The sequence below is a fragment of the Microchirus variegatus genome, assembly GCF_963457635.1.
Source record: "Microchirus variegatus genome assembly, chromosome: 2".
Classification (NCBI taxonomy): Eukaryota; Metazoa; Chordata; class Actinopteri; order Pleuronectiformes; family Soleidae; genus Microchirus; species Microchirus variegatus.
In genome coordinates, this window is record NC_139803.1 from 1487883 (window position 1) to 1515510 (window position 27628).

The 27628-nt window shown below is 42.8% G+C and overlaps 1 protein-coding gene across 4 annotated transcripts; it reads left to right on the forward strand.

Annotated features, from left to right (window-relative positions):
* The first annotated feature begins 1449 nt into the window (after positions 1–1449).
* col28a1b (collagen, type XXVIII, alpha 1b) lies at positions 1450–27317 on the forward strand. Of its 4 annotated transcripts, none has more exons than XM_083910689.1 (35): positions 1450–1490; positions 2232–2399; positions 4598–5163; positions 6740–6760; positions 7733–7792; positions 7903–7956; positions 8965–9009; positions 9099–9125; positions 9209–9253; positions 9330–9374; positions 11033–11086; positions 12971–13039; positions 14469–14537; positions 14665–14733; positions 15250–15318; positions 15647–15715; positions 15802–15870; positions 15957–16025; positions 16168–16239; positions 17145–17213; positions 17358–17429; positions 17529–17597; positions 17720–17788; positions 17894–17962; positions 18074–18142; positions 18246–18314; positions 18389–18457; positions 18538–18606; positions 18745–18825; positions 19714–19749; positions 19977–20013; positions 23512–24066; positions 25318–25502; positions 26059–26260; positions 26341–27317. In XM_083910689.1, the coding sequence occupies exons 2-35, from the start codon at positions 2240–2242 to the stop codon at positions 26520–26522; spliced, it is 3534 nt and encodes a 1177-aa protein (XP_083766815.1). In that variant the 5' UTR covers positions 1450–1490; positions 2232–2239; the 3' UTR covers positions 26523–27317. The 4 variants fall into 4 exon arrangements, with proteins under 4 accessions (XP_083766815.1, XP_083766816.1, XP_083766814.1 ...); XM_083910690.1 differs by lacking the exon at positions 1450–1490 and adding an exon at positions 1874–1941; XM_083910688.1 differs by lacking the exon at positions 1450–1490 and adding an exon at positions 1881–1941 and having other exon boundaries at positions 2213–2399.
* The last annotated feature ends 311 nt before the right edge of the window (positions 27318–27628 follow it).

Below are 27628 nucleotides of genomic sequence, written 5' to 3' on the forward strand. Positions count from 1 at the left end.
AATCAAACAGCATTTATTTAATGGAGAATTGCATTTTAATAGAGAAATACTGACTAAAAATCCATAATTCACAGTAAAATCTACATTTTCTTTTTTTACAGTGTACATTTGCACTCGTTGTTTAATGTGTGTGTGTGTGTGTGTGTGTGTGTGTGTGTGTGTGTGTGTGTGTGTGTGTGTGTCTTGTGTGTAGTTTGTCCATCTCATCTGGTTTGTACATTAAGTGAAAGTGGAACAGCAGCATAATCTCACGTGGGACCTTTTTTTTTTTTTTTTTTATTCTTTATTCTTCACGAACAACAGCTCAAACACAAACACGATGACAAAATACAGAGGTTTTAACGCTCACGCTTGGCTTCAATAACGACACCGGACCAGTGTAAGGACACGACCACATGGTGTTTTCACAGTTTTCCTCTTTGAAAGCCACATAAAAATATGCGTTCTGAGTTGTTGAAAGTTCTCTCATTCGACCTTCCCGTGTTCCCAGAGGAACCTCTCGATGGGAAACACAGGAACAGGAACAGTATAGAGTCAGACATGGAAGAGATGAACTGGACCCATGTGCAGAAATGTTGGCGCAGCCCCAGATTACACACACACACACATTCTTGTACTTGCTGCATACTGAGGACCAGCATTTCCACTTTATAAATCAACACAATTACAAATATCTACTTCATGAATGACATCTATAAAGAACTACTGGTTGCAGCACCATTAAATGTCTGCAGGTGGAGCCCCACTATACGATGTCGTCCAAAATTTGAAGAAAAATTTGACCCAAAATGTTTGGTCCAAAATATGACTAAAACGTCATGTCGTCCAAAATGTGAAAAAAAATGTCACCCAAAATTTTTGGTCCAAAATTTGAAAAAAACGTCATACTATACTATGTCGTCCAAAATTAGAAAAAAAAATTTGACCCAAAATTTTTGGTCCAAAATATTACTAAAACGTCATGTCGTCCAAAATGTGAAAAAAAAATTTCACCCAAAATTTTTGGTCCAAAATTTGACAAAAATGTCATACTATACTATGTCGTCCAAAATAAGAAAAAAAAAATTCACCCAAAATTTTTTGTCCAAAATTTGAAAAAAACGTCATACTATACTATGTCGTCCAAAATTAGAAAAAAAAATTTGACCCAAAATTTTTGGTCCAACATTTGACAAAAACGTCAAACATATTATGACGTCGTTATTCTTTTGACAAATTGAGTATAGCATGTTATAGCAACCTAAGGAAGTGATTACAATGAAAACAAAGTGAGGACCGGCCAAAATGTCCTCACTCCGTAAAAATGACCTCACTTTGTTGGTTAAAAACCCTCACTGGTCCTCAGTATGCTGCAAGTACAAGAACACACACACACACACACACACACACACACACACACACACACACACACACACACACACACACACTCTGAAAACTCCACATCTGACTGAAGCACAGACTCCGGCTGCAGCTGAATGAGGAGACTTTAGGTAAAGAAGAAACGTCTTTTTCATTCATTATAGCGACATAACGATATACTATAGTTATCTAATATCATTTTTTGATAACAATAATAATAATAATAATGATAATTCATCATCATTCATGTGTAGTTTCATCAACGTTCATGTTGCAGCTGAAAAACAACAACTCTAACGTGTGTAAAAACAGCTCGGAAACAACACCGTGACGTCAAGAATGTACTTTAGCAAACGGAAATGATCGTAAAGGGAGAAGAAAAGTGGATTTAATTTGAAAATAAGTGTAAAAAAGTGACTTTTGTCTTGGCAAAAAATCAACACAAATTGACTTTAAAACAGAGAACAGATCTGATCTTTTTTGCCTGTGTCATATTTGTGTTCAATATTCCAGGTTCAAAATAACTTTATCGTCACTTTATATGAATGAACAACAGAATTCAGCGAACTGGTTAAACTGCAGGTCAGTATTTATGCGCTGTAACATTTTTACAGTGAATAACTGCTCACTAAAGTAATGACGTGACCCATATTTACAGATGTATATTTTATATAAACTGTACTTTCACATTAGGTGTTTGTTTTTTAGTAGATTATGTTAAAATACTGTGATTTAAGGCATGTTTTTCTGTAGAAATACTGTTTTATTTTTGACCGTAACTTTACATTAATGTCACATGTTTTGGTTAAAACCTGTGAAATAAGAACATATTTTTCTTTAATAACCTTCACAGCAGCTTCTGTCTCTGTCAGGACTGGACATGTTGCTGCGTAAGAACCTGAGGTTTTGCCCTCTGCTGGTTCTGGTTCTGGTTCTGGTTCTGGTTCACGAGGCCTCAGGACAGAGAAGATCGACACAAGGACACAACGTCAACTACAGGCTGCATGAAGATGGAAAAGATGATGGAGGAGGAGAAGAAGGTAAATCTTCGTTTATATGAGAGAACCAGGTCCTGGTCCTGGACCTGGTTCTGGTTTTGGAGGGTTAGTATTTGACAAACCTGGATCCTACTCTTAAAGTGAGTCCATGAGAAGTTTCAGAAGTGAATTTTACTTTGATGGAGTCTGGTTTGGTGGAGTCTGGTTTGGTGGGGTTTGGTTTGGTGGGGTCCGGTTTGGTGGAGTCCGGTTTGGTGGAGTCTGGTTTGATGGAGTTTGGTTTGATGGAGTCTGGTTTGGTGGAGTCTGGTTTGGTGGTCTGGTTCGATGGAGTCTGATTCGATGGAGTCTGATTCGGTGCAGTCTGGTTCAATGGAGTCCGGTTTGGTGGAGTCTGGTTCGATGGAGTCCGGTTCGGTGGAGTCTGATTCGGTGGAGTCTGATTCGGTGGAGTCTGATTCGGTGGAGTCTGATTCGGTGGAGTCCTGTTTAGTGGAGTCTGGTTTGGTGGAGTCCAGTTTGGTGGAGTCCAGTTTGGTGGAGTCTGGTTCGATGGAGTCTGGTTTGATGGAGGCTAGTTTGATGGAGTCCGGTTTGATGGAGTCTGGTTTGGTGGAGTCCGGTTTGATGGAGTCTGGTTTGGTGGAGTCTGGTTTGATGGAGTCTGGTTTGGTGGAGTCTGGTTTGATGGAGTCTGGTTTGGTGGAGTCTGGTTTGATGGAGTCCGGTTTGATGGAGTCTGGTTTGGTGGAGTCTGGTTTGATGGAGCCTGGTTTGGTGGATTCCGGTTCGGTGGAGTCCAGTTTGGTGGAGTCCAGTTTGGTGGAGTCTGGTTTGGTGGAGGCTGGTTTGGTGGAGTCCGTTTAGGTGGAGTCTGGTTCGGTGGAGTCAGGTTCGGTGGAGTCCAGTTTGGTGGAGTCTGGTTTGGTGGAGTCCAGTTTGGTAGAGTGGTTTGGTGGAGTCTGGTTTGGTGGAGTCCGTTTAGGTGGAGTCTGGTTCGGTGGAGTCCAGTTTGGTGGAGTCTGGTTCGATGGAGTCCGGTTCGGTGGAGTCTGATTCGGTGGAGTCTGATTCGGTGGAGTCTGATTCGGTGGAGTCTGATTCGGTGGAGTCCGGTTTAGTGGAGTCTGGTTTGGTGGAGTCCAGTTTGGTGGAGTCCAGTTTGGTGGAGTCTGGTTCGATGGAGTCTGGTTTGATGGAGGCTAGTTTGATGGAGTCCGGTTTGATGGAGTCTGGTTTGGTGGAGTCCGGTTTGATGGAGTCTGGTTTGGTGGAGTCTGGTTTGATGGAGTCTGGTTTGGTGGAGTCTGGTTTGATGGAGTCTGGTTTGGTGGAGTCTGGTTTGATGGAGTCCGGTTTGATGGAGTCTGGTTTGGTGGAGTCTGGTTTGATGGAGCCTGGTTTGGTGGATTCCGGTTCGGTGGAGTCCAGTTTGGTGGAGTCCAGTTTGGTAGAGTCTGGTTTGGTGGAGGCTGGTTTGGTGGAGTCCGTTTAGGTGGAGTCTGGTTCGGTGGAGTCAGGTTCGGTGGAGTCCAGTTTGGTGGAGTCTGGTTTGGTGGAGTCCAGTTTGGTAGAGTGGTTTGGTGGAGTCTGGTTTGGTGGAGTCCGTTTAGGTGGAGTCTGGTTCGGTGGAGTCCAGTTTGGTGGAGTCCGGTTTGGTGGAGTCTGGTTCGGTGGAGTCCAGTTTGGTGGAGTCCGGTTTGGTGGAGTCTGGTTCGGTGGAGTCCGGTTCGGTGGAGTCTGGTTTGGTGGAGTCTGGTTTGGTGGAGTCCGGGTTGGGTCTCTGCTTTTTGCGGATGGTGTGATCCTGTTTGCTTCATCAGCCCGTGATCTCTAACTCTCGCTGGAGTAGTTTGTAGCCGGGTGTGAAGCAGCTGGGATGGGAATCACCAACCCTCCAAATCCAAGACCACGGTCCTAAGGCGGAAAAAGGGTGGAGTGCCCTCTCCTGGTCAGGAGTTGAAGTATCTCAGGGTGGAAAGTGTTTGCAAACTTTCTCGAGACGTTGCCTTCAAACGTTCTTGAGACGTTGCCTTCAAACGTTCTCGAGACCTTGCCTTCAAACGTTCTCGAGACCTTGCCTTCAAACTTTCTCGAGACGTTGCCTTCAAACGTTCTCGAGATGTTGCCTTCAAACGTTCTTGAGACGTTGCCTTCAAACGTTCCTGAGCTGTTGCCTTCAAAAGAACGTGACTGTCTTTATTTACCGGATCTGATTTTAAATGTCCGTCCTCCTGCAGCTCAGCCGTGTTCTCTGGAGGTGGCCTTCATCCTCGACAGCTCTGAGAACGCCAAGATCTTCCTGTTTGAGAAGCAGAAGGCCTTCGTGTTGGGCTTCAGCACCAGGCTGGCCACGCTGCACGTGGCCGGCTGGACGCCGACGGTGCGAATGGCCGCGCTCCAGTACAGCAGCACCGTGTCCGTCGAGCAGCGCTTCTCCGCCTGGACGGACCTGGACTCGTTCCACGGCCGCGTCAGCACCATGACCTACATCGGCCACGGCACCTACACCAGCTACGCCGTCGCCAACGCCTCGCGGCTGCTGGTGAGCGAGACGCCGGCCGACAGCGTCAGGGTGGTGGTGCTGATGACGGACGGCGTGGATCACCCGCGCAGCCCCGACGTGGTCGCGGCGGCGGCGGAGGGCAAAGACCACGGCGTCAGGTTCTTCGCCGTGGGTTTGTCGGAGATCGCGCAGCAGAGTCAGAACAACGCCAAGCTGCGAGCCATCGCCAGCACGCCCACTCAGCAGTTTGTCCAGAGTCTGCTCGACAGTCAGCTGGAGGAGAAGCTGCTCAAAGAGATGGTGAGTGACAACAACAAATCGACTTAACAACCTAAATCGCTAAGTTGTAGCCTACTGCCACCTAGAGGACACGTGTGATTTTGTGCCATTACAGGGATAGTTCGGAATTTCGGACATAAGACCCATTTTTTCAACTCGGCCGGTGCGATGGAGACGTCTGCAGACGTTTTTCAAGAAATTTCGTTCAGTTCTTCTTGTTGCCGAGTTCGCTGGCGCTATGGCTAGCGCAAGTCAATGGTACAAGTTAGCATGGCATTGCGCTAGCCATAGCACCAGTGAACTCAGCAACAAGAAGAACTGAATTAAATTTCTTTCTACACCGGCTGAGTTGGAAAATAGGTCTTATGTCCAAAATTCCAAACTATCCCTTTAATGCTTTAAGTCGTATTCTGTTTTGAGCGAGTGTCGAACACAAAGTCAGCAAAACTGGAAAAAAACTAAATGAATGTTCACGTCTCTATCTTTAACTGTTAGACAGACTTTAACGACAGGAAACTGACGTTTGTAAACCACTCACTCTCCCACACCAAAGTCCAGAGTTATTACAGACTGTAGATTTAAGTTAAAAACACTTAAAATACTACTTAAAGTTTCTAAATCTACTTAACATTCTAAAAATTCTACTTAGTATCAAAATCTACTTAAATTTCCAAATTCTACTTAAAATTCAAAAAATCTACGTGACATTCTAAAATTCTAATCAGAATTCCAAATTGCTACTTTGTTTCAAAATCTACTTAAAATTCTACTTAAAATTCAAAATTCTACTTAAAGTTTCAAATTGTACTTAAAATTCCAAAATTCTACTTAAAGTTTCAAAATCTACTTAAAATTCAAAAATTCTACTTAAAGTTTCAAAATCTACTTAAAATTCCAAAATTTTCACTGGTTTTCTCTATTCCCATAGAGAAAACCAGTGATTTTAGCTCACAGGGACACAGGAGCTGCTGGTCCTCTGCTGCCTCGTGTGGTCACTTTGTGTCACTGAGTTAAGTCTAAATTAAATATTTTAAAAGCCGAATTCACTAAAATCAGTCATTGTAAGTTAGTGATGGAGGCAGCAGTGGATCAACAACTCCTGTGAACTCCTGTGTGCTGTGATGTTAAAATCACTGGTTTACTCTATGAGGTTTGGTTTAGTTTTAAATGAGTGTAAATAATGAACATACCATGTTGCAAATGCACTTTAGACTTAAAAAAAAAAAGAAGGATTAATTTGTGTTGTTTTATAAGCAGAAAATGCTTATGAATAATGTCATCAATAATGACCATAACACTGCGTTCTGTGTCTGTGTTCAATGACGTCCTCTGTCCTCGCTGTGACTTCACCACTTTCCGGACTTCTTTGCATTTTCCACATCCACACAAAATGTCAAATGTCTGCAGTTTGACCTCAGAGCGACTGAAATACCACAAATGTGTCACGTTGTGTGTTGTGCACATTTAAAAAAAAAAAAAAAAAAAAAAACTCATGAAGGAATGAATCTTTCCTGTCAGTGAATGACTTGTAAACTGACTTTTGTTGTGGGTTTTTTTTTTTTGTGTGTGTGTGTGTGTGTGTTTTTGTCTTTTCCAGACTGCTGTTGCACTCGAGGGGGTGAGTAACAAACTATTATTTTCACATAAATGAAAAGAAAAGGAACAAGAAAACATATTTGTATGTGAAAGACTAAAAATGATCAAACACTCATGAAAGAAATATGAAACATTTGAAAAATCACAACACAATAAAACACTGAGTAAATAAAATAGTTACATTCGTCACCTTAGGGACAAAAAATGTCACCATTGAAACTCATTAAAAATAACTTTTTATTTCATCCTATATTTTTCGACTATTCATCATCATTTAGACTCATCGTCCACTTTTTGGCATGGAAGTAAGTTACCTGGTAATCCAGCAGGTGGCACTGTTTACTCAGTAAAGGCCTATTCAGGCAAAATAATCAATAATTAAACTAAAACAGACAAACAGACTTTTATAAAACCTTTGTAAGCATTTATCTTAAAGGGATAGTTTTTTTTTTTAAATGCTCCCAAATCTAGTGTCTTTTTACAGGTTTTTGTTTTGATATAATTTTGTCAGCGTGAATGTGTTTAGCATGAAATGTGTGTCTTTTTGTGATATTTGATCAAATTTCTGTTCTTAAGACATGTCGAAAATACGCTGCGTAAATCGAAATAGTTACATTCGTGACCTTAGGGACAAAAAATGGCACCATTGAAACTCATCATGTATTACTAGTATTCATCATTTTCACTAATATTCCACTTTTTGGCATAGATGTAGGTTAACTGGTAATCCAGCAGGTGGCGTTGTTAGACAGTAAACCCAATTAAAAATAAAATAAAAAATTAAAGTTGTTTTTTTTTTTTGTCTATCACTGTGTATGTAATAATAATTGTGTATAACGACACATCAAAACCCCCAAAATAGGGGTGTCAGATAGCTCAGTCTACCAACTACCCCATCACCCTTTTGTGTCCTGGTTTAAAAAGCCCTAATTATGACAGAGACTGATTAATTGCTGTAAATGGTTTTTCTGACTTTGCATTTTTCTTTTTCTAGTGTCCACAAACTCAACCGTGTGTGTGTGAGAGAGGAGAGACAGGCCAGCCTGGAGTACCAGTGAGGGTTCTTTAACAATACTTCATCATCATCATCATCATTGGTCATGTGATTTCTTTATCACAAAACCTCCAAACCATCGTTGTCCTTTTAACTGTTGCTAATTCCAGGGTAGAAAAGGAGACACGGGGTTCAGAGGACCGTCGGGTCTGAAAGGAGCAAGAGTGAGTCACAACACAACACAACACAACACAACACAACACAACACAACACAACACAACACAACACAACACAACACAACACAGGTTCAGAGGACTGCCGGGTCTGAAAGGAGCAAGAGTGAGTCACAACACAACACAACACAACACAACACAACACAACACAACACAACACAACACAAAACAACACAACACAACACAGGTTCAGAGGACCGCCGGGTCTGAAAGGAGCAAGAGTGAGTCACAACACAACACAACACAACACAACACAACACAACACAACACAACACAACACAACACAAACACAAAACAAACACAACACAAACACAAACACAAACACAAACACAAACACAACACCAACACAGCACAACACAATACAAACACAACACAAACACAACACATTACAAACACAAACACAATACAACCACAACACAAAAACAACACAGCACAAACACAGCACAATACAAACACAAAGACAAACACAAACACAAACACAATACAACCACAACACAAAAACAACACAGCACAGCACAACACAACACAACACAACACAACACAAACACAACACAACACAACACAACACAAACACAACACAAAAACAGCACAGCACAACACAAACACAAACACAACACCAACACAACACAAACACAAACACAAACACAACACAACACAACACAACACAACACAACACAAACACGTGTTTTTTAATGTGTAGTTATAAATGTCACTATGTATCGTCCTGTAATTAGAGCCATTATAAGACACATGATTTCGAGACTAAGACGAAGAGACTGTCTCTAATCAAACCACTCACTCTCCCACACCAAAGCGGCTTTAAAAATCATTCATTCAGATTGACCTCAGTGACACAAAGTGACCACACGAGGCAGCAGAGGACCAGCAGCTCCTGTGTCCCTGTGAGCTAGAATCTCTGGTTTTCTCTATGGGCTTTGGTGTGGGAGAGTGAGTGGTTAACAAACGTCTTTTCACTGTAAATGTGTTTCTTTAATCCAGGGAGAGCCTGGATTAAGTGGTCGACCTGGAATTGATGGTCCAGAGGTAAAAATTTGATTTTTTTTCCTCCCGTCTTTTTGTTTAATGACAGAATTAGAGCATAAAATGTGAACTTTTAACTTCCTCTTCTTCAGGGTCGTCCAGGTTACAAAGGCAACAAGGTGAGTGTGTGTTTGTTTCCTGTAGGTTAGCGTTTATATTCTGACGTTTCCTCACAGAAGATAATCTGCTTGTTGTCTTTCAGGGCGACAGAGGAGACTGTGGAACTCCAGGAGACAAAGGAGACGCTGTAACACAAACATTTACTTCAAACATGAATTCAAAAGCCTTTTGCCTCGTGTTGAATTAACGTTTTCATCCTGCAGGGATTTGAGGGAGCGCCAGGCTCACGAGGTTCAAGAGGGGAAAAGGTAAAGTGGTCACTTCTGTTTGAAATGCACACATTAAGGTTTTGAAAATCAAATACTACCGTCAAAAAGACATGGAAACAAACCTACAAGCGTTAAAGAATCAGTGTTTTATCAAATCTTTGAATGAATACATGATTTTTTTATGAATTCATGAATACTTACTTTCTAATTTACTCACTTAATCCTTAATCGTCCACTTAGTGAGTTAGCGAGGAAGTAAGAAAAATGAACGAGTGAGTAAATGAGGAAGTGAGGAATTAAGGAAGGACAGCATGTAGGGAAAGTGGGTGAGTGAGTCAGAGAACCTGTGAGAACCTGTGAGAACATGCATGTCAGAGAACATGAGAACGTCAGAGATCCTGGTCCACATGAACGTCAGAGAACCTGTGAGAACCTGTAAGAACATGCATGTCAGAGAACATGAGAACTTCAGAGAACCTGGTCCACACGAACGTCGGAGAACCTGGTCCACATGAACGTTAGAGAACCTGGTCCACATGAACGTCAGAGAACCTGTGAGAACATCAGAGAGCTTGGTCCACCTGAACATGAGAGAACCTGTGAGAACGTCAGAGAACCTGGTCCACATGAATGTCAGAGAACCTGGTCCACATGAACGTTAGAGAACCCGGTCCACATGAACGTCAGAGAACCTGTGAGAACGTCAGAGAGCTTGGTCCACATGAACATGAGAGAACCTGTGAGAACGTCAGAGAACCTTGGTACACATGAACGTCAGAGAACCTGGTCCACATGAACGTCAGATAACCTGTGAGAACGTCAGAGAGCTTGGTCCACCTGAACATGAGAGAACATGAGAGAACCTGTGAGAATGTCAGAGAACCTGGTCCACATGAACATCAGAGAACCTGGTCTACATGAACGTCAGAGAACCTGTGAGAACATGTGAGAACATCAAATAACCTGGTCCATGTGAACGTGAACCTGTGAGAACGTCAGAGGACCTGTGAGAGCATCAGAGAACCTGTGAGAACGTCTGAGAACCTGTGAGAACATCAGAGAACCTGTGAGAACGTCAGAGAACCTGTGAGAACATCAGAGAACCTGTGAGAACGTCAGAGAACCTGGTCCATGTGAACGTGAACCCGTGAGAACGTGGTGAGAACATCAGAGAACCTGTGAGAACATCAGAGAACCTGTGAGAACATCATAGAACCTGGTCCATGTGAACGTGAACCTGTGAGAACGTGGTGAGAACATCAGAGAACCTGTGAGAACCTGTGAGAACCTGTGAGAACATCAGAGAACCTGGTCCATGTGAACGTGAACCTGTGAGAACGTGGTGAGAACGTGTGTGTGTGATGAGCCACGTTCTGCACTCATGGAATGTGAACGTTGTGATGATGTGTGATCCAGACTGACAGGATGTTGTTCTTGTGCAGAACAGAGTGTGTGATGTGATCAGAGCAGAGACTGAGTTTTACTGTCAACATCAAAACCTCGTCTTGGTTCATGTTCGTCGCTCAGTTTCACGACTTTAATTAAAATTCAAACGCGGTTCGTTTAAAATGGTTCAAATTAGTTTTGGTAAAACCTTCAATCATAAAATCATGATTTTAATCTTTTCTCACAAATAAACTTGTGTTGTTGTTGATCGTCATCAGTGTTACAGCTGTTTGTCTGCTTTGTTTGTGCAGGGTTCACTTGGACCACCAGGGGACGCTGGTCCTGACGGATTTCCAGGACCTAAAGTGAGTTTCCTCAAAAGAACCAAAGACACATTTAAATAATCACTCGTTGTTGGTTGAGTTGCTGTAATAAGCTCCTCCCACCACGTGTTTCTACGCGTCACTGGTTCTCAAAGTCTGGGCCGGGACCCACAGAAGGGTCACGGGTCACGGGTCACGGGTCCCCACAACACATTTACTGAACCTTTAAAAATTAAAAATTAGATAAATAACAAAGTGAAGTTTTAAATAAAAAACATCTTTTGGAAGTTATTCATTATTAATAAGTCATGATACGATATTATGACGATATTTAAGTCATGATGCGATATCATCACAATATTTAAGTCACAATGCGATATCATGATATGATATTATCATCACGATATTTAAGTCATGATATGATATCACGATATTTACGTCACAATGCGATATTATCATCATGATATTTAAGTCAAGATATGATAATATCACGATATTTATGTCACAATACGATATTATCACGATATTTAAATCACGATGCGATATCACAATATTTAAATCATGATGCGATATTATCATGATATTTAAGTCACAATGCGATATTATCATGATATTTAAGTCAAGATACGATTTTATCACGATATTTAAGTCAGAATGCGATATCATCATGATATTTAAGTCACGATACGATAATATCACAATATTTATGTCACAATACGATATTATCAAGATATTTAAGTCACAATACGATATCACAACATTTAAATCTTGATGCGATATCACAATGTTTAAGTCATGATGCGATATCATCACAAAATCTAAGTCATGATGCGATATTATCATGATATTTAAGTCACGATACGATTTTATCACGATATTTAAGTCAGAATGCAAAATCATCATGATATTTAAGTCACGATACGATAATATCACGTTATTTATGTCACAATACGATATTATCACGATATTTAAGTCACAATACGATATTATCACAACATTTAAATCTTGATGCGATATCATCACAATATTTAAGTCACAATGCGATATCATCATGATACTTAAGTCACAATACTATTTTATCACAATATTTACAATATTTAAGTCAAGATACGATATTATCACGATATTCAAGTCAGAATGCGATATCATTATCATGATATTTAAGTCACGATATGATAATATCACGATATTTAAGTCGCAATACGATATTATCACGATTTTCAAGTCACGATCGGTTCAGATTTGCTTTTATAAACTCATTTAAGATCGTGAGGAAGATTTTTTTTTTATGTTTTTTTTTTTCCGCTCTTCATCTGTTTTTACAGACAAAAGAAAGAGAAGAAAAAAAGGATCTTTAAAATGCGTCACCACGGTCGTCCTCGTCCTCGTCAACAAAGACGTCTTTCATGGTGGACAAATGTGCTGTGATTTGTTTCACTGTCAGGAAAAAGAACATAAATCTGGGGACAAAGCGTCCTCCTCTGTCTCTTGGGGACATTTGGCACCGTCACGTAATAACGTCTTTGTCCACCAGATGTCCCTGCAGACTTTTGTTCTGACATTTAGTTTGAAAGCTGTACGAGGGAAACAGTCTCGCGATCACAGCTCACCATCGGTATCCCATAATAATCTTTTAACACACAATGTGACGTAAATGTTGACCTTTAACCCCCGATACAGAGTGAGCCAAATCACTCGCTCGGTCTTAATCGACAGCCATATCTGTAACGCTGGAAATCATTTTGATGTTATTTAAAACTAAAATCTGAACTAAAGGACCAGTTCAATTTGTCCAAAATATGTTTCTGGGCCCAAACCAAATCTCCCGCGACCAAAAAAACAGTTTATTGTGTTCATTGGGAAAAAGGAAAAGTGATTTATTTCTTTGTTAACTCGTGTGTTTTGTTCATATTTACAACCAAACAGGGCGACAAAGGACACAGTGGAGTTCCTGGACCGCCGGGAGAATTTGGGATTGGATTCCCAGGATCCAAGGTGACGCTTTTAACTATTTTAACTGTTAATGTGATGTTGTTACGAATGGCTGTCTTAATAATAAAGGTAATAATGGTTTGTGACGTCATAGCTCAATCTATTGCTAACCTAACCTGAAATGTCGCAAACCTAGTGTAGCGGAGGCCAACAAACTCCAGTAAACGCTGTCGAGTATGTTTTCAAAATGTATAGACTAGCTCACTATTTGGCAGTCAGTCTGTTGGTGGATGTAAAGAATAGCTCACTATTTGGCAGTTAGTCTGTTGGCGGATGTATAGAAGAGTTCACTATTTGGCAGGCAGTCTGTTGGCGGATGTATAGAAGAGTTCACTATTTGGCAGGCAGTCTGTTGGTGGATGTATAGAAGAGTTCACTATTTGGCAGGCAGTCTGTTGGTGGATTTATAGAGCAGCTCGTTATTTGGCAGTCAGTCTGTTGGTGGATGTATAGAAGAGTTCACTATTTGGCAGTTAGTCTGTTGGCGGATGTATAGAAGAGTTCACTATTTGGCAGTTAGTCTGTTGGCGGATGTATAGAAGAGTTCACTATTTGGCAGGCAGTCTGTTGGCGGATGTATAGAAGAGTTCACTATTTGGCAGTCAGTCTGTTGGTGGATGTATAGAAGAGTTCACTATTTGACAGTTAGTCTGTTGGCGGATGTATAGAAGAGTTCACTATTTGGCAGTAAGTCTGTTGGTGGATTTATAGAGCAGCTCGTTATTTGGCAGTCAGTCTGTTGGTGGATGTAAAGAAGAGCTCACTATTTGGCAGTTAGTCTGTTGGCAGATGTATAGAAGAGTTCACTATTTGGCAGGCAGTCTGTTGGCAGATGTATAGAAGAGTTCACTATTTGGCAGGCAGTCTGTTGGCGGATGTATAGAAGAGTTCACTATTTGGCAGGCAGTCTGTTGGTGGATGTATAGAAGAGTTCACTATTTGGCAGGCAGTCTGTTGGCGGATGTATAGAAGAGTTCACTATTTGGCAGTTAGTCTGTTGGCGGATGTATAGAAGAGTTCACTATCTGGCAGGCAGTCTGTTGGTGGATGTATAGAAGAGTTCACTATTTGGCAGGCAGTCTGTTGGTGGATGTATAGAAGAGTTCACTATTTGGCAGGCAGTCTGTTGGCGGATGTATAGAAGAGTTCACTCTTTGGCAGGCAGTCTGTTGGCGGATGTATAGAAGAGCTCACTATTTGGCAGTTAGTCTGTTGGCGGATGTATAGAAGAGCTCACTATTTGGCAGTAAGTCTGTTGGCGGATGTATAGAAGAGTTCACTATTTGGCATCCACTGTTGGTGGATGTATAAAGTATGTGAAGGCCACAATATGTGGTCATGTGATCATTTTCTCCACTAGATGTCACTAATTCTTACACGCTGGACCTTTAAGAATAAATATGATCACTTACTGACGCTGTGATGCTTCCAGGGTGAAAAGGGTCTTCAGGGAAGACCAGGACCTTTAGGACCTGTGGGCAGAGGAGAACCAGGACTATCAGTGAGTGTCTCTTTATTACACATTGTGATCCTACTTTATCTTTAAAGTCTGAGTGACTGATTTAAGGATTCAAAAGAGTCAAAAAAAAAAAAAAAACTCAATGAAGGGTTTTTCCTCTTTGTTTCAGGGTCCTCCAGGACCTGCTGGAGCTCTGGGGAACCCTGGACCACCTGGAGAGGGACTCCCTGGACCAAAGGTCAGTCTGCTGTGCTTAAAGGACGAGTTCACGATCTTTGGAGATGTGGCTGGTCGTGCGAGACACTGACCGGGTTAGGGTTAGCTCTGTTAGCTCCTTTAGCGTTAGCCTACAGTGGAACTGGAGCGGTCTGTTTATTAAACCAAAAGAGCAGCGCTAACAAACAAGCAGCGCAGCTGTGTACCGCGTATGTGTGCCTCTGTTTTTAAAGTTTACTTTAGAGACTCGTTTTTTACAATCGGGGAGTCATGTGAACGTGACGTCCAGCACTATATTTTACATGTTTACGATTAAAAACTGAACAGTGCCACGTGTTTACGACAAAAGTGCCGTTAACGGTAAAAGTAGCGATGTTGGATTCCTAACTCTGGGGTTTTCTGAGTTGGTAAATTCCGAGTTCCGATTTCAAATGGAACGCAGCACATACACTAACTGTAGCGTACACACTTTATACGTTCAAATGTTTGGATGAAAGTCTCTCTACTGCCCCCTAGTGTTCACTGTCTTTTGTTTTAGGGCGACCGAGGACACGACGGTCCGAGGGGCAGTCGTGGGCTCTCTGGTGTTGGGGTCAAAGGTGATAAGGTGAGTAAACGTGCTAATGTTAAACACTTTGTTGTAGAAATACCAAAAACTAAATAAATAACATTATTTACAATTAGTTGTAGCACCACCCACTGGTGAGGAGTCAGATTGACCTACATTTTAGAGGAACTTTAAAGTAACTCAAAAAGTAAAGTGTTCAATCCGCCTCAAACACACGTTTTATCAGAGACACAGTCTGAAGGAATAGCACCACCCAGTGGACACAGGAGGTAACTGCAGCTTATGTTCAGCATGATGTTGAGGAGTAAAAGTGATGACTTCATTTTGTTCTTCATACCTTTATGAAACGAGGACACTGTTTCCTCAGGGCAGCTTTGGACCGCCTGGAGTTCCAGGTCCACTTGGTGCTCCTGGTCCAGGTCTTCATGGAGAAAAGGTAAACAAGAATAAACAAGAATAAACAACAATAAAGCTTTAGATCTTTATAGTGTTTGAGTTTCACCTTCATCTTCCGTTTTAAAGGGCGATCAAGGTCCAGTGGGACCTTCAGGACCAAGAGGAGCTCCTGGGATCGGAATCAATGGACCAAAGGTAAACTATCAGAAGATGATGATGATGATGATGATGATGATGATGATGATGATGAAGATGATGATGATGGGGGATGTTGTGTTCAGGGGAATCAGGGTCTTCCAGGTGAGGCTGGAGCTCCAGGAGAGAGAGGAGTAGGACAACCAGGACCTAAAGTCAGTGAACTGAGTCAATGTCAGTGTTACACCAACAAAAACTCAATGTTTACACATGTTATTGTGTTGTTGTGTGTCTCTGTGTGTCTATGTGTGTCTATGTGTGTCTCTGTGTGTCTCTGTGTGTCTCTGTGTGTCTCAGGGCGATCCAGGAGCTGAGGGGTTGCCAGGTTTTCCAGGTCAACCAGGAGAAGACGGATCTGCAGGGCAGAAGGTCACCTCATGTTCTCATGTTGTCATGTTGTCATGTTCTCATGTTCTCATGTTGTCATTTCGTCATGTCGTCATGTTCTCATGTTGTCATGTTCTCATGTTGTCATGTTCTCATGTTGTCACATTATCATGTTGTCACGTTATCATGTTCTCATGTTGTCATGTTGTCACGTTATCATGTTTTCATGTTCTCATGTTCTCATGTTCTCATGTTGTTATGTTGTCATGTTCTCATGTTCTCATGTTGTCATGTTCTCGTGTTGTGTTGTCATGTCGTCATGTTCTCATGTTGTCGTGTTTTCATGTTCTCATGTCATGTTCTCATGTTGTCATGTTGTCACATTGTTGTCACATTGTTGTCACGTTATCATGGTGTCATGTCGTCATGCCGTCATGTTCTCATGTTCTCATGTTCTCATGTCATGTTCTCATGTCATGTTGTCATGTCGTCATGCCGTCATGTTCTCATGTTCTCATGTCATGTTCTCATGTCACGTTGTCATGTCGTCATGCCGTCATGTTCTCATGTTCTCATGTCATGTCATGTTGTCATGTTATCACGTTCTCATGTTGTCATGTTGTCATGTTCTCATGTTATCATGTTCTCGTGTCATGTTCTCATGTCATGTTGTCATGTTGTCATGTTGTCATGTTCTCGTGTCATGTTGTCATGTTGTCATGTTGTCATGTTCTCGTGTCATGTTCTCATGTTGTCATGTTGTCATGTTGTCACGTTATCATGTTGTCATGTTCTCGTGTCATGTTCTCATGTTGTCATGTTGTCATGTTGTCACGTTATCATGTTGTCATGTTCTCGTGTCATGTTCTCGTGTTGTCATGTTGTCATGTTCTCGTGTCATGTTGTCATGTTGACATGTTGACACTCGCTCACTCCTCTGATGACAGGGCGACCTCGGGTTACCAGGACTCCGGGGACCTGATGGTGCTCTAGGTAAAGGTTCCCCTGGAAACAAGGTACACTGAAGACAAAGGTTGTCAAAGTCAAACTAAACATACAGTATATATATATATATATAAATACACATACACATACACATACACATACACATATACATATACATATATATATATATACAAATTTGATTTTCCATTTTTCAGGGAGACAGAGGAGACAGAGGGGCCCGAGGACTTCAAGGTGCTGTTGGTCCTGTGGGGCCAACGGGGCCAAAGGTCTGTGTGTGTGTGTGCGTGTGTGTGTGTGAGTGTGTGTGTATGTGTGTGTGTGAGTGTCAAAAATCTCTCACACAAACGTCAAACTTTCCTCTTCAGGGAGAAGCAGGAACTCCAGGTCCTCCAGGAACATCTGGACCTTCAGGTCGAGGATTACCAGGAGCCAAGGTGAGCTCACAGCTCACGTACTGCTGCTTTAACTGTCAAACTGTAGAGACGTCAGTCCACTGAGCTACTGTGTGTGTGTGTGTGTGTGTGTGTGTGTGTGTGGGGGGGGGGGGGGGTTCCAGGGAGAACCAGGTCCTCTAGGTCCAGCTGGAGCTGTGGGAGAACCAGGACGAGGTTTTTCTGGACCTAAAGTGAGTTTCAGGTTTCAAAGGTTTAGTTTGACTGAGTGAGTCGTTAGAAACATGAAGTTATTAAGAAGTCAAAGGTGTAAATAAGATGTTTTTGTTGTTGTTCAGGGCGACAGAGGGTCACCTGGTTCTGTTGGCTCACCTGGGGTCAAAGGTGAAGGTTTTCCTGGTCTCCCTGTGAGTTTCAAACAAAATCAATCTTTTATCACGTTACAGTTTCTTACCTCCATCAAACATAGCGTCACTTCTTCTTCTTCTTCTTCTTCTTCTTCTTCTTCTGTTCCTCAGGGTCGTCCAGGACCTCCAGGTCTGCTGGGAGAGACTGGATCAGACGGCGCTGGTTTACCTGGACCAAAGGTGACGGATTCTATGAGTTCTTTTCTCTTTTCTCTCTCTGTCTATCATTTTTGAGAAAGTGACCCAATATCCATGAATGTTTTTCGGCTTCTTTCCTGCTCAGGGAGATCGGGGTTTGCCTGGACCTGCTGGACCTGCAGGACCTCCAGGAGTCGGTCTGATCGGCGTCAAGGTAAAAACGTGAGAAAAACAAAAGTCTCTCAGATCCAGAGATGATCCTGTACACTGCTGTGCTTTGTCCTGCAGGGTTCAGTTGGACAGATGGGACCAGTGGGTCCTCCAGGTTTAACTGGAGAAGGAGTTCAAGGATCAAAGGTTCTGCTCACGATTCACATCTTTGTCTTCGTTCTTTAAAGAAAGTTCTCCTTCATGGGAATTCTTCTCCGTGTTTTTAGGGGGAGGCTGGATTTCCGGGGATTCCCGGTCCTCGAGGTCCTCCAGGACAGGGTCTGCAGGGGGACAAGGTGACGTCAGCCATATCACTTTGAAGACTCTCTTGTGTGACCCATGTTTGGGTCCAGACCCAGACTTTGGGAACCCCTGATGTTAGAAAATAACATCGTTTCTTTTCTTTCTGTCACGTTGTTTCTGTCGTGTTTCAGGGCGATCGAGGGTTCAGAGGTGAGAAAGGCATAAAGGGAGACCGAGGAGAATCTGGAGAACCAGGAACCAACGGAGCTACGGTACTGGATTTACCTCGGTCAGGATCCTGGTCCTGGTCCTCCATCAGTTCAGGAGGTTCTTCAGACTGTCTGTTCTTATATAACAGGAATATTCAAAATGTATAGACTAGCTTACAATTTTGCAGTCAGTCTGTTTGTGGATGTAAAGAATAGCTCACTATTTGGCAGTTAGTCTGTTGGCGGATGTATTGAAGAGTTCACTATTTGGCAGGCAGTCTGTTGGTGGATGTAAAGAATAGCTCACTATTTGGCAGTTAGTCTGTTGGCAGATGTATAGAAGAGTTCACTATTTGGCAGGCAGTCTGTTGGTGGATGTAAAGAATAGCTCACTATTTGGCAGTTAGTCTGTTGGTGGATGTATAGAAGAGTTCACTATTTGGCAGTTAGTCTGTTGGTGGATGTATATAAGAGCTCTCTATTTGGCAGTCAGTCTGTTGGTGGATTTATAGAGCAGCTCGTTATTTGGCAGTTAGTCTGTTGGCGGATGTATAGAAGAGTTCACTATTTGGCAGGCAGTCTGTTGGTGGATGTATAGAAGAGTTCACTATTTGGCAGGCAGTCTGTTGGTGGATGTATAGAAGAGTTCACTATTTGGCAGGCATTCTGTTGGTGGATGTACATAAGATCTCATTATTTGGCACTCAAGTCTGTTGGTGGATGTATAAAATATAGCTCATTATTTGGCACTCAGTCTGTTGGTGGATGTATAAAATATAGCTCAATATTTGGCACTCAGTCTGTTGGTGGATGTATAGAAGAGTTCACTATTTGGCAGCCTGATGCTAGCTTGTTACTGGTAATTAAAGCTTAACGTAATCTTTTAAAAGACGTTTAATGAGACCGATGAACGGCCGAATTTCTAACCGGTTCTGTTTGTCTCTATCCCAGGGTCGACTGGGACATAAGGGAGACCCAGGACTCACAGTAAGTCCAGAACTCTGATCAAGAACGGCTAAATACAATATCTTTACATCACAATTCTCTCATTCTGCCAATTTTATGCAATTGTTTGGATTCGTGTTTGTAGAAAGTTAACATTATTTACGAGATAAAATGTCCATTTTAATTCTGTCGACGTTTTTTTCAGTGGCTAAAATCATGATGTGAAAAATGAACCTGCTCTAAAAACAATGTTTTTTTTGTTTCCACAGAGAGATGAAGTCATTAAAATAGTGAGATCCATCTGCAGTAAGTCCTCACTGAAACACTTAAAGCTGTAGTACGTCACTTTTAAATACAAACTTTCAAACTATCGTCAAATGAGTTCACACGGCGTCAAGTACGTTCTCTCAGCTCCCTGGTGCCCGGCGGCGTTCTCACGCTGCACACAGGAAGTGATTAGTTTTACGTCAGAGGCAACAGCACCACTGAGCTAGTAAAGCGAGACGACGGCAAACGGGTTAGAGTTTGACCGAAAGCACAACGAAGCGTCCGGGGGAAAGTTTCAGAAGCGAATTCTACTGCGATAAAGAAACCTTCTTCAGCACTTTGACCAGAGAAAGGATTTTTCTAAGCTCACTATTTGGCAGTCAGTCTCTTGGTGGATATATAGATTAGCTTTTTATTTGGCAGTCAGTCTGTTGGCCGATGTATAGAAGAGTTCACTATTTGGCAGTCAGTCTGTTGGTGGATGTATAGAAGAGTTCACTATTTGGCAGTCAGTCTGTTGGTGGATGTATAGAAGAGTTCACTATTTGGCAGTCAGTCTGTTGGCCGATGTATAGAAGAGTTCACTATTTGGCAGTCAGTCTGTTGGTGGATGTATAGAAGAGTTTACTATTTGGCAGTCAGTCTGTTGGCCGATGTATGGAAGAGTTCACTATTTGGCAGTCAGTCTGTTGGTGGATGTATAGAAGAGTTCACTATTTGGCAGTCAGTCTGTTGGCCGATGTATAGAAGAGTTCACTATTTGGCAGTCAGTCTTTTGGTGGATGTATAGAAGAGTTCACTATTTGGCAGTCAGTCTGTTGGTGGATGTATAGAAGAGTTCACTATTTGGCAGTCAGTCTGTTGGCGGATGTATAGAAGAGTTCACTATTTGGCAGTCAGTCTGTTGGTGGATGTATAGAAGAGTTCACTATTTGGCAGTCAGTCTGTTGGCCGATGTATAGAAGAGTTCACTATTTGGCAGTCAGTCTGTTGGTGGATGTATAGAAGAGTTCACTATTTGGCAGTCAGTCTGTTGGTGGATGTATAGAAGAGTTTACTATTTGGCAGTCAGTCTGTTGGTGGATGTATAGAAGAGTTCACTATTTCGCTCTCCACCCACACACAGACACACAAACTCCGCCCACACACAGACACACAAACTCCGCCCACACACAGACACACAAACTCCGCCCACACACAGACACACAAACTCCGCCCACACACAGATGCACAAACTCCGCCCACACACAGACACACAAACTCTGCCCGGGGTGGGGGGGGGGTGGTGTCGCGGACAGCCGTGCATGTTAAATTTGGGGTCACGAATTAAAAAAGGTTGAGAACCATTGCAACATGCAGTCGAAAACCAGCATCAACCGCGTCCGGGCAAGGCATAAACTTCGCAGTGTGAATGTGCCCGAGTTCAACATACCGTGACTTGCTCCGTCACTTGATTCACATTTACTCACGTCACCGTTGAAAGTGGCCGAGTGGGTCCTTTGCTTCACGTGCATCAGTCCAGCGAAGCAGATCTGTAGGTAGTTTCTGTTGACTTTTGTAACTTGAGAGGGGAATACTGGGCTCTGTCCGACACGCTTAATCCAAAAAGGAGCCTCAACCGCAGATTGAAGATGTTTATTTTATCCTATTGCTGACACGTAACTTGCACATACATTTTGTGCGGATATATTTGCCGTAAAAAAAAGGGCTATAGGATGGTATATATTAGCTGTTAGCGGTCAACAGAAGTACAAGCACCCTGCTTCTCCTCTCTCTACACCAGGCAAACATTTCCCACTCAGGCTCAGCTGACCTCCATCAGGAATCAGCCCCAGTGACACCGACACACACACACCCACACAAACTCCGCCCACACACAGACACACACACACCCACACAAACTCCGCCCACACACAGACACACACACACCCACACAAACTCCGCCCACACACAGACACACCACCAGCCACACACACCATCTCTAGTGACAAGCAAAAACACATCCATGCCGCTACAAGTCTCTTGGTGGATATATAAGATATAGCTCATTATTTGGCTGCAGGATATATCTCATTATTTGGCTGGCATTAAGTTGGTGGATGTATAGAATAGTTCATTATTTGGCAGTCAGTCTCTTGGTGGATGTATAAAATATAGCTCATCATTTGGCTGGCAGTAAGTTGGTGGACATATAGAATAGTTCATTATTTGGCAGTCAGTCTCTTGGTGGATATATAAGATATAGCGCATTATTTGGCTGCAGGATATATCTCATTATTTGGCTGGCATTAAGTTGGTGGATGTATAGAATAGTTCATTATTTGGCAGTCAGTCTCTTGGTGGATGTATAAAATATAGCTCATCATTTGGCTGGCAGTAAGTTGGTGGACGTATAGAATAGTTCATTATTTGGCAGTCAATCTCTTGGTGGATGTATAAAATATAGCTCATTATTTGGCTGGCAGTAAGTTGGTGGACGTATAGAATAGCTCATTATTTGGCAGTCAGTCTCTTGGTGGATGTATAAAATATAGCTCATTATTTGGCTGGCAGTAAGTTGGTGGACGTATAGAATAGCTCATTATTTGGCTGGCAGTAAGTTGGTGGACGTATAGAATAGTTCATTATTTGGCAGTCAGTCTCTTGGTGGATATATAAAATAAAGCTCATTATTTGGCTGGCAGTAAGTTGGTGGACGTTTAGAATAGCTCATTATTTGGCAATCAGTCTCTTGGTGGATGTATAAAATATAGCTCATTATTTGGCTGGCAGTAAGTTGGTGGACGTATAGAATAGTTCATTATTTGGCAGTCAGTCTCTTGTTGGATGTATAAGATATAGCTCATTATTTGGCTGGCAGTAAGTTGGTGGACGTATAGAATAGTTCATTATTTGGCAGTCAGTCTCTTGGTGGATATATAAAATATAGCTCATTATTTGGCTGGCATTAAGTTGGTGGTTGTATAGAATAGTTCATTATTTGGCAGTCAGTCTCTTGGTGGATATATAAGATATAGTTCATTATTTGGCTGGCAGTAAGTTGGTGGACGTATAGAATAGCTCATTATTTGGCTGGCAGTAAGTTGGTGGACGTATAGAATAGTTCATTATTTGGCAGTCGGTCTCTTGGTGGATGTATAAAATATAGCTCATTATTTGGCTGGCAGTAAGTTGGTGGACGTATAGAATAGTTCATTATTTGGCAGTCGGTCTCTTGGTGGATGTATAAAATATAGCTCATTATTTGGCTGGCAGTAAGTTGGTGGACGTATAGAATAGTTCATTATTTGGCAGTCAGTCTCTTGGTGGATGTATAAAATATAGCTCATTATTTGGCAGTCAGTCTCTTGGTGGATGTATAAAATATAGCTCATTATTTGGCTGGCAGTAAGTTGGTGGATGTATAAAATAGTGAAGTTGACAAAAGTTGACAAAAGTAACGTACTGCAGCTTTAAGTTGAACATTTTTTCTGGTGTAAAACTCTTGAATTGATTTCATTTTCCAGTGGTTTCAGAGTCTGTGTGAATCTGTACCAGGTTGCGCAGTGAGCTGCCGCCAAACGCCGCTGGAGCTGGTTTTCGTGATCGACAGCTCGGAGAGCGTCGGCCCCGACAACTTCGACGTGATCAAGGACTTCGTGAACGCCCTGATCGACCGCGCCTCGGTCGGCAGGGACACCACGCGGGTGGGCGTGGTCCTCTACAGCCACATCAACGCGGTGGTGGTCAGCCTGGAGCAGGAGGCCTCGCGGGACGAGATCAAGTCCGCCGTGCGCTCCATGAGCTACATGGGCGAGGGCACGTTCACCGGCAGCGCCATCCAGAGGGCCAGCCAGGTGTTCCGCGCCGCGCGGCCAGGCGTGAGGAAGGTGGCCGTCGTCATCACGGACGGTCAGGCGGACCGGAGGGACGCCGTCCGCCTGGAGAAGGCGGTGACAGAAGCTCAGGGAAGCGGCGTGGAGATGTTTGTCATCGGCGTGTTGAACAAGATCGACCCGCTGTACGAGGAGTTCAAGAAGGAGCTGAACCTCATGGCCTCTGACCCCGACGGTCAACACGTTTACCTGATCGATGACTTCAAAACTCTGCCAGGTGACGAGAACTGTCATCATCATATCACTCTTCTTCTTCTTCTTCTTCTTCTTCTTCTTCTTCTTCTTCTTCTTCTGTTATCATCACCTTCTGACGCCGTTTGGGAGACTTTAACAACAGGAAACTGAAGTTTGTAAACCACTCACTCTCCCACACCAAAGTCCATAGAGAAAACCAGTGATTTTGGCTCACAGGGACACAGGAGCTGCTGGTCCTCTGCTGCCTCGTGTGGTCACTTTGTGTCACTGAGTTAAGTCTAAATTAAATATTTCAAAAGCCGAATTCACTAAAATCAGTCATTGTAAGTTAGTGATGGAGGCAGCAGTGGATCAACAACTCCTGTGAACTCACTGGTTTACTCTATGGACTTTGGTGTGGGAGAGTGAGTGGTTTACAAACTGGTCAGATCAGGTAGGATGTGGTTGGATGAAGTTGATATGATTAGATAAGGTTGGATGAGGTTGGATGTATTTGGATGAGGTTGGATGTATTTGGATGAGGTTTGATGAAGTTGGATGAGGCTGATGTGGTTGGATGAGGTTGGATTTGGTTGGATGTAGTTGGTTGTGGTTGGATGTGGTTAGATGTTGGTTGTGGTTGGATGTCATCAGATGTGGTCGTATGTGGTTTGATGTCGTCAGACGTGGTTGGATGTAGTTGGTTGTGGTTGGATGTCGTCAGATGTGGTTGGATGTCGTCAGATGTAGTTGGTTGTGGTTGGATGGTGTCAGGTGTGGTTGGATGTGGTTTGATGTCGTCAGATGTGGTTGGATGTGGTTGGATGTAGTTGGTTGTGATTGGATGTCGTCAGATGTGGTTGGATGTAGTTGGTTGTGGTTGGATGTCGTCAGATGTGGTTGGATGTAGTTGGTTGTGGTTGGATGTCGTCAGATGTGGTTGGATGTAGTTGGTTGTGGTTGGTTGTGGTTGGATGTCGTCAGATGTGGTTGGTTGTGGTTGGATGTCGTCAGATGTGGTTGGATGTGGTTGGTTGTTGTTGGATGTAGTTGGTTGTGGTTGGATGTCGCCAGATGTGGTTGGTTGTGGTTGGATGTCGTCAGGTGTGGTCGTATGTGGTTGGATGTAGTCAGATGTGGTTGGATGTGGTTGGATGTCGTCAGGTGTGGTCGTATGTGGTTGGATGTGGTCAGATGTGGTCGGATGTGGTTGGATGCTGTCAGGTGTGGTCGTATATGTGGTTGGATGCGGTCGGATGCGGTTGGATGAGTGTGTTGTTCCTGTTACCCTCAGCCCTGGAGAAGAAGCTGCTGAGTCACATCTGTGAGGACGGAGACAGATCGATGTTCAGCTCCGTTCCGAGCTCCAGATCCGCTCCAGGATTCCAGGAAGTCTCCGGGAACGTCAGGGAGCCTCCGTACAGGACGGACACGGACACGCCCACTTTCAGCGGAGACGTCAGCAGAGTTCACCTGCTGGTGAGGAGAGAGAGGACACACCAGATTAAAAAGAATAAAATAATCCCAGATTAACTCAAAATATTCTAATAATGTCATTGATTTAATCTGTGATCATTTTGATGCTTTTGTTTTCTTAAAGGCAGAAATACAGCAAACAAAGTATTAGATTAAGATTAAGATTAGAAAATAATAGAAGAAACTAATTAGATTAAGATTAGATTAAGATTACATGGGAAGAAATTGGATTGGATTAAGATTATTTAATGTTATATTAAGATTAGTAGAGATTAGATTAGAATAAATTAAATTATTTTTGAAGACATTAGATTACGTTCAGATTAGAAGAAATGATTTACATTAACATTTGATTCCAAGATATTGGATAAGATTAAGATTAGATGACTTTAGATAACGTTATATTTGGATTAAGATTAGTAGAGGTCATGGAGAGATTATGGTAGATTAAATAAGATTAAGATTGAAGGAGTTTAGATCATATTACATGAAGATTAGATCAGATTAGGTCACAGATGAGTAGATTTAAAGTCCTAATCTGTGTTAATCTGTGTTTCAGCCTGCTCCTCCTGGTTCTCGCGTGTTTCCTGACACCAGAACCTCCACAGACTCGCACATAATCCCGCCCTTCGACCCGGAGTCTTTCAGACCAGTGACGGAGGAGAAGAGGACTCCGGCGCCACCTGTGGTGGATGGCGGAGCAGCAGCAGCAGCAGCTGGACCGGCTCGTCCGACCTCTGACCCCTACGCCTCAGGTGAAGGTTTGACCTTTGACCTTCTCTCTCTCTCTCCCGTCTATAAATCTGACCTAACCGTCGCTTGTGCGTCTTCTTTAATCCAGTCCCTGCGGCCGAGCGGTGCAGTCCGGTCCTGGACCCGGGTCCGTGTCGGGTCTACGTGGTGCGGTGGTACTACGACGCCGCGGCCGGCTCCTGCGCTCAGTTCTGGTTCGGAGGCTGCGGAGGAAACGGCAACCGCTTCGAGAGCGAGAGCGCGTGCCGAGAGACGTGCGCGAGAGTCTGAAAACACGAGCCTCGAAGCGACGCCGCCGCCGCCGCCGCCGGCGTCTTATTTCACCGCTGTTCCTCGTCTGACCTGTTGCCTGAACCCGTGAGCGCCCCCTACTGTCTGCGCCATGAAAGACTTAAAAGCGTTATTTTTACCAGGAAACATATCCATTCTTTAAATTCAGTCAAACTCGCTGACTTTAGTTTGAAAAAATAACACATTTTACATTTGTCAGACACAAACATGGCCGCCAGCGATGATTTTAACCACTTCAATGAAAGGATTCTACGTCAGTTTAGGCTGAATTTATATTCCTCAATCTCAAAAATGTGCGCTCCCTCTAGTGCAAGTGCTGTCCTGATTCTCAGAAAAATTAAGTTGAGGGCCAAGTTTAAGGGCTGTATCGCCCTCAATATTGAGATTTTCCGAGACCACCCTTGGGATCAAGGGCTACCCAGAATGCATTGCGTGTTTTCACATAACAAAGATGGCGCCGAAAGCATTGAAACGAGTACGCTACAAATGAAGTATTTTCTTTGTTAATAGAGATATAAAAATGATGAAAACCATTGTATTATCTTAGTTTAGGCCCATATTATGGATTACTGACGTCATTGTTGCGTAACATTTATTTTTATTTTACCATCTTTTGTCAATAGTCGGCCGGTGCGGACAAGCGCTGGTTTGCTATGGTTTACTTTTCAATAAGTCGTGGTGTGTGGTAACTGTCAGCTGAATATTTGTATGAGTATCATCTTATAACTAACTGACAACCTAATAACTTGACTGACAAACGGATCGTAATAAATAATCCTGACGTAAATGTGTTCTTCTTCTTCTTCTTCTTTTTTGGAGTTGACAGACTGGACGCAAACTTTCGCGTTATTCTGCCCCCTACAGTCTGAAGACGCATCTGCATTTAAGGGGTGTAAACCTATGACCCCACACAGTGACGATCAACAATTTAAATGAGCATTAATCTAAAAAAAAAATAAAAAATGATGCATACATTTGCATGAAGACTGTATTGTTGATTCCACAGTGTCAATCTCTTACATCACTGTATTTTAAGTAAAAACAAAATTAAAATGAATGACAGTGAAAAAGCCACACCATGAATC